The sequence below is a fragment of the Pezoporus flaviventris genome, unplaced genomic scaffold (genome assembly GCF_033815535.1).
Source record: "Pezoporus flaviventris isolate CSIRO_AGI_PZ_B2104156 unplaced genomic scaffold, CSIRO_AGI_Pfla_v1 ptg000002l, whole genome shotgun sequence".
Classification (NCBI taxonomy): Eukaryota; Metazoa; Chordata; class Aves; order Psittaciformes; family Psittacidae; genus Pezoporus; species Pezoporus flaviventris.
The window spans coordinates 54,461,317-54,467,316 of NW_026892550.1; the positions used below are offsets into that span (position 1 = coordinate 54,461,317).

At 43.8% G+C, this 6,000-nt stretch overlaps 1 protein-coding gene across 7 annotated transcripts in view; it reads left to right on the forward strand.

Moving 5' to 3' along the window:
• EPHA5 (EPH receptor A5) overlaps window positions 1-3,557 on the forward strand; it is a 198,007-nt gene extending 194,450 nt beyond the window's left edge. For all 7 annotated transcript variants that reach the window (XM_061479089.1, XM_061479126.1, XM_061479096.1 and 4 more), the window contains one exon: window positions 187-3,557. In XM_061479089.1, the coding sequence (XP_061335073.1) occupies window positions 187-292 (106 nt within the window). In that variant the 3' untranslated portion in view covers window positions 293-3,557. The remainder of the gene's footprint in view (window positions 1-186) is intronic.
• Window positions 3,558-6,000: the final 2,443 nt, after the last annotated feature.

A 6,000-nucleotide genomic window follows, 5' to 3' on the forward strand; every position in this document is an offset into this window, starting at 1 on the left:
ATTAAAAAGAATAATAATTAAAAAAAAGAAATAGTGAAAACTAAACTTGCCAACTAAACTCGGCTTCAGGAGCTGCCAATGGTAAGAAGTAGGCACTGACAGCAGCATCGGCGCATGCGGTGCGTGGTGTGTGTGGCGGCGTGTACCTGAGAGGCCCCTGGAACCAACGTCTGCTTTCTCCCACAGGGATTTGAGGCGGCTGGGAGTGACACTTGTTGGTCACCAGAAGAAGATAATGAACAGCCTTCAAGAGATGAAGGTCCAGTTGGTGAATGGAATGGTGCCGTTGTAACTTGGTTTTAAAGTTGCTTCCTCAAGTGGGTTGGTCCTGCACTTTGTACACTAGCCCTGAGATTTATTTTGACTAAAAAAAAAAAAAAAGATAAAAAGGGAAATTCAGTGGTTTCTGTAACTGAAGGATATTGGCCTCTGCTGCAGCGCTTCTAAAGCAGTGTTTTGACTGAAGTTTTCCTTTTTTTCCTATTTGTGTCCTCATTTTCATGAAGTAAATGTAAGATGCATGGAACATGGAAACGAATTTGCTGTACATGAGGTTAACCCATCTCTTAAGCTTCAGCAATGACTACAGCAAGCCTTCCCACCACACATTGTCTGTACATGGGAGATAGAGAGATATATATAGCACCTTTATATACTTAATTACAGCAGCACATGGTAATACTTCCAAGGACTGACTTGAGCAGAGGAGTTTCGTAGCCATTTGTGGGCTCCCAAAAGCTGAGGTTTGCTGAAATTTCACTTCAAGTCTTACTTGTCTACAGAAGTGTATTGAAGAGCAATATGATTAGATTATTTCTCGATATTTTGTTTGTAAATTGAAAGAAATGAAAAAAAAAATGCTGTTACACAGCATTAAGTTATGGATACTAGTGTATAAACATGTTGCTTGCTCCATGGTAAATACAATACAGGGTGTATATTTTTTTCCCTCCCTCTGTGTTATCAAGCTCTTTTTGTTTGCTCTTCTGGGAGGATAATACATGATGAAGATGTATATACTGTACAGTTTGCTACGCATCAGGTACAAAATTTGGGCTCTTTCTTTGGTTTGTGCTTTTCTTCCCTCTTGCTTTGCTTTGGCTCCCTTTTGTGTTAACACTATGCCTTGTATTTTTGCTGCTGTTTGGTTTGAGCAACATATAAAGCCTTCAGGAGTTTTGACTGCATACATGAGGTAGAAGGAGTCTGCATAAATAAAAGATGTCCTCCCCTCTTTCTTTCCACCATGGACTGGGAATGTCCAGAAGAAGAAAAGTAAAACATCTGCTTCTCAGTGGCCTCCAGCAACAGCATGGGATTGGTTTTTGTGTGTATGAGTCCTACCCAAGATCCTGTGGGACTGCCTCCACACCAGCATTTCAAACTGGCAGCCATCACCACATGCAGCCCTCACACTTGTCACTGGAGCCCAGAAGAGAAGCCATGACGTGGTTTGAGCTGGAAGGAAAGGATTTTGCTATGCCTCTTCTCATGAAGGGGATTAAGTCCTGGGGTGGAGTGTGGAGGTGAGACTGCGGTCATCCAGCATGGAGATTTTGCAGTATTTCACCCAAAGCAGTGGTGGGGTGGTTGTAGTGGGGTTATTTTGGGAACTGTGCTGTCTTAAGTTGTATCGGGGCATTTTGATTTTGGGTATGGACCTGTCCACTTTGGGACAGAGCACAGAGAGGAGGGAAGAACAGAACAGCACAACATTATGACAGCAGTGGCATCCCATGGGTGAGAAGGTACCATCTGTCTAGGGCTGGTATAGCTCAGATCAGCACTTTCTTGTAGTTGGGGTTCAATGTGTCCACTAAAGCTCATGGCTGCTGTTTTCAGATTGAGCTGTTTTCAACCTCATCACCTGGGAATCCCACCAAGAAACAGTTTGGGGCTGTCCTTCTCCTTTTGTTGCACATAGGATTAATCAGCACAGTTAATTTGCAATTCATAGGTTGGTGGGTTTTTTTTTGGTGAAGGCTTTGGTAAAGATAAGGATTTAAAAGTGGATCAGTGGATGGCAAGTGTTTGCTGTTTCTGTAAATATACTGCTTCCTTAGAGCTTGGGTAGCATCTTGTAGCATACTTCCTTGGTGATAACATTGACATACTGACTTGCCGCAGCTCCCTTCATCCCCAGTGCTGCCAAGCCTGAAGAGCTCATCCAGTGCTGAAAGGAGGCCTGTGTCCCTTCATGTCTTGCAGGAGCAGGTGTTGAATGCCACCTTCAGCTGTTTCAGAGGTCTTTCTCCCAGTTCCCCCAAGTCTTCAGATGCGATTTGATACAAAGCACACTTTCTAAAGAAAAGAGAAAGGTCTAGGAGGAGAGGGTTAGGTGGGCTTTTTTTTTTAGCACCAGGGCTTTACTCGCTTTCAGCAGGGCTTCTTCAGGCAGTATTTGCCTGTTCTGAATGGCCTCCTCCTCCTTTTCCGTGAGCTGCTGCTGAAGTACTCAAGAATCTGGAGAAATAGGAGGGAAAGGAGCTGCAGCAAGGTCTGACAAATCTTGATACTGTGATTTCTCATCCTGTTGTTTCATTTTGGCAGCCACTGGACCACAAAAGAGGAGGGGGAATCAAGACATAACAATTTCGGCACAGAAAGAGATTTGTCATATAATAGGTTATTAGAGCTGTCAGCAGAACAGTCTTGGGATTTGTGCCTCCCTGCCTGCAGCGCTTGGGAAAATAATCCATAGGAAGGCAGAAACAACTTATTTCATCAGGAGGAATCGTTCTCTGCTTGTTCCTTACCTACTGGCTCTGTCGGACTTGGGTTTGGTCTTTTCTCATTACCTTTTAACAGCAAAATTCCCTTTTCACCATTCGTGGAGTTTTAAAGGCATATGTGATATGGCTGGGGTGTACATCAGATGCTGGAGTAACATTCAAGATTATGAATTGGTGGAAAACAAACTGTCCTTAAGCCAGACTGCATTTGTAAATAGGACACCTCAGTTCCTTAAATAAACAAATAATCTTTTCTATTTATTTCAAGAGCTGTTCTTGCTACGGATCCATTATAATAGGCTTTGTCTTGGAGCTAAAAGTACAATAAAATGGTAATTTAATGAGTAGGATCCAAAAGTTACAGCTTGTATGTCCACAAGCAAATACCAGAGACAATGGAGACTTTTGGTTCCCGTCCAAGAACTGGAAGTAGTTGGTGTTTTGGCATGATTGTATATATAATGGAGTGCAGCAGAATGAGATGACAGTAATATTTTACTTGTTATGCTCTTTGTAAAGACTTTAGGTGTGTTGCCTGCCTGCAGTGGGTCCAAGTTCTTTTCTTTTCCATCTTGCTTGGCTGGTCCAGTGGGTGCTTTTTTCCCAGTATATTTTGCTGCTAATTGTAAGGAAGGTATTTCAAAGGATCTGGGACGTGAAAAGGCTCTTTTCAATGTAGTTTACCCTTTTGGGAAAAGGAAGTGTCCCCAAGCATGGCTTGTGTAGACTAACTCCCTTTCACTGTGTAGCTACCATTTGGAAAAATAACCTGAGCATAAAAAATAAGACTGTTTTAAATGAAAAAAAGAAAAACTTTAAAATTTTTATTTATTCCTTCTATATGTTAGTGGCGAGAAGAACAAAAAATGAAGGCAATTTTCTTTTTGTCAGTTCAGTGTTGAGTATAATGTAGAAAGTCCCAGTGGTCAAAAAATTGTAACTCCTTGGACTGCTGTGGTCTTGAAATTAGTAGTTAAGGCATATGTTAACATACATCTGTAGCAGTCTTAGGAGTGACACTTAGTTTCCAGTCCTTTATTGTAATTCCTTAGGGCAGGTAAGGTGGGAGCTGGTGTGTCCAGCTGCGTCTCCTCGCATCAGCATGTTAACTCATAGGAGACTAGCATTGCTGTATTTATTCCTCTCCTTCCCACTCCCCCACCTCCTTGGATGATCTTTGTGCATTTTGTTTGTGTACATGGGTTGTTTTGTTTTTTTTTTTGTAGTGTAAGATATGAAATTTTCTATTTTTTCATAAAAATAAAAAACTTTGACTAACAGTGACATTCAGTTGTGGATCACACGCACACGTGCTCCTTCGCTGTCCACAAAGCGTCATGATTTTCCCCTTGGAAAGGAAATAAATTCTATTTTTTTCTCTCCTAAACACAGACTTGGTGCTAATCTTGTGGTCCCTAGGGAAGAGAGGGGCCTCTGGGACGAAGAAGATGCGTAGACCCTACGTGAAGCCATCCTACCTTGTTACAGGCTGTTCCCTCTTTCCTGTGTTTTTATTTTGGGGGGGAAGGGAATCTTTTTAGTCTGGCTTGTGAGGCAAAGCATCCACCAAGCCAATCAAGACTCAGAACAGTTCCTGGCCACACCGTTCTTCCATCCCTCAGAAATACCATGGTTTTGTGATTTCCCTCCTCCAAGAACTGCTTTTCTCTGATTTTTTTGGGGAAGGTACCCCAGCCGACCCATGGCTGGCCAGAGCACCCATCACAACATTCCCCACCCCATTCCCCCCGCCCCATGGATTTGAGGCAACCTCATGCTGCAAAGGCACATGTCCCAGTCTTAAAGAGCAGTGAGAAAAGCCATGGCTGGGAAAGGCTGAGGGGCAAGGTGTAAAAGATCAGCCTGGGAAAGGTCTAAGAGAGGTGGTGGTGGGCAGCCAGCATCTTCTGGCTCCTGCATGATGACCGCTGCTGGAGAACAAATGGGAGAGCTGCAGATTAGGATGCTGGTTCTCCCAACATCTTGGGAAACCACAGCCAACAATGGGTGGTACACTCATACTGTGGCCAGGAAAGGCATGGTAGGCTGGGACAGCAGGCGAATGCTGCTTTATATATTAAAGGGAGCATAAGGTCAATTGGGTTAGCAAACTGAGCTTGTCAGCAACTTGGATAAATTTACTCTGGATTGACACGGCAGTCCCCATGCAGTGTTTTCTTATTCAGCCCACGGTTATCTGCTGCTGGACCACGATAGCGACAGACGTTGGGAGGATCAGAGGGACTTTGAGGATGGGGAAAAAACTCACCCTATGTTAGCAGCATCATTCATGGAGGCAGAGAGCCTGCTAAGAGGAAAACACAAAAATGGGGAAACTTCTTTAAAGGGGCTGCATGCAAAATAGCTTTACAGGTGATGGGGAGGCATCTGAGAGCTGAGGCTAGTCTTGTAGGGAAAATAGGGAGGTTCACCACTGCTAGCAGCTTCAATGCAAAGAAGAAAAAAAAGAAAGAAAGTAAAAATGAGAGCTGGATGCAAACTTCTTCCATAATGTTCCATTTTAAGTGAGAACTAAGGAATTAGGCAATTTCTTTGAGCCTTTGTGCCCATCCTGGTTTGGGACCAGCCTTACAGAGCTCTCGAATCAGGGTTTGCTTAGTATTTTCTGCCATTGGGCTCAGTGTGAGAAGAGGCACTTGTACTTTGTGGCCACAGAGTAATAAACTTAACCTGCTCAGAAGGGTAAGGTGCTTTACATGCAAAGTGGGTCCTAAAGCATGTGCCTGACTTGCTTACATTTTGGGTGTGCTTCTACACAGTCTCCAGCTGGTCCCTGCAGAAAATAGACAGCTTTATCTCCAGTCACATATGCCATCTCTCAAGGATGCTTAACAGGCTGTGAAGAGGGGAATTATTCTCTGCATCACTCTGGTTTTCAGTAAATCCAAAACAAACTGCAAAGTGAGGTGACTCCCAGTGCTGGAGACACTGCAAGGCACTGAACTAGCACCTCTGTCTTATTTTTCTGTCCAATAACCTAAAAACAGGGCTCAGAGGGCTCTGAACACTCCCCTTCTTCTCCTCTGTTAGCCCGACAGGATTTGAGCCTATAGTGCCAGTATCCCCACAGGATGCTGCAGCTCTGGGGCAGGAGTATGGGGAGGCTGCTCCCCATCACCCGGTGAAGCTGAGCTGCCATGCAGAAAGTGATGCAAGATTTATGAAGCCATGGGGAGAAAGAGCAAAGGACTATTCATGTATTTTTCATGGGCTGCACTGCATAAATAGCATGGAATGCATAAACTGT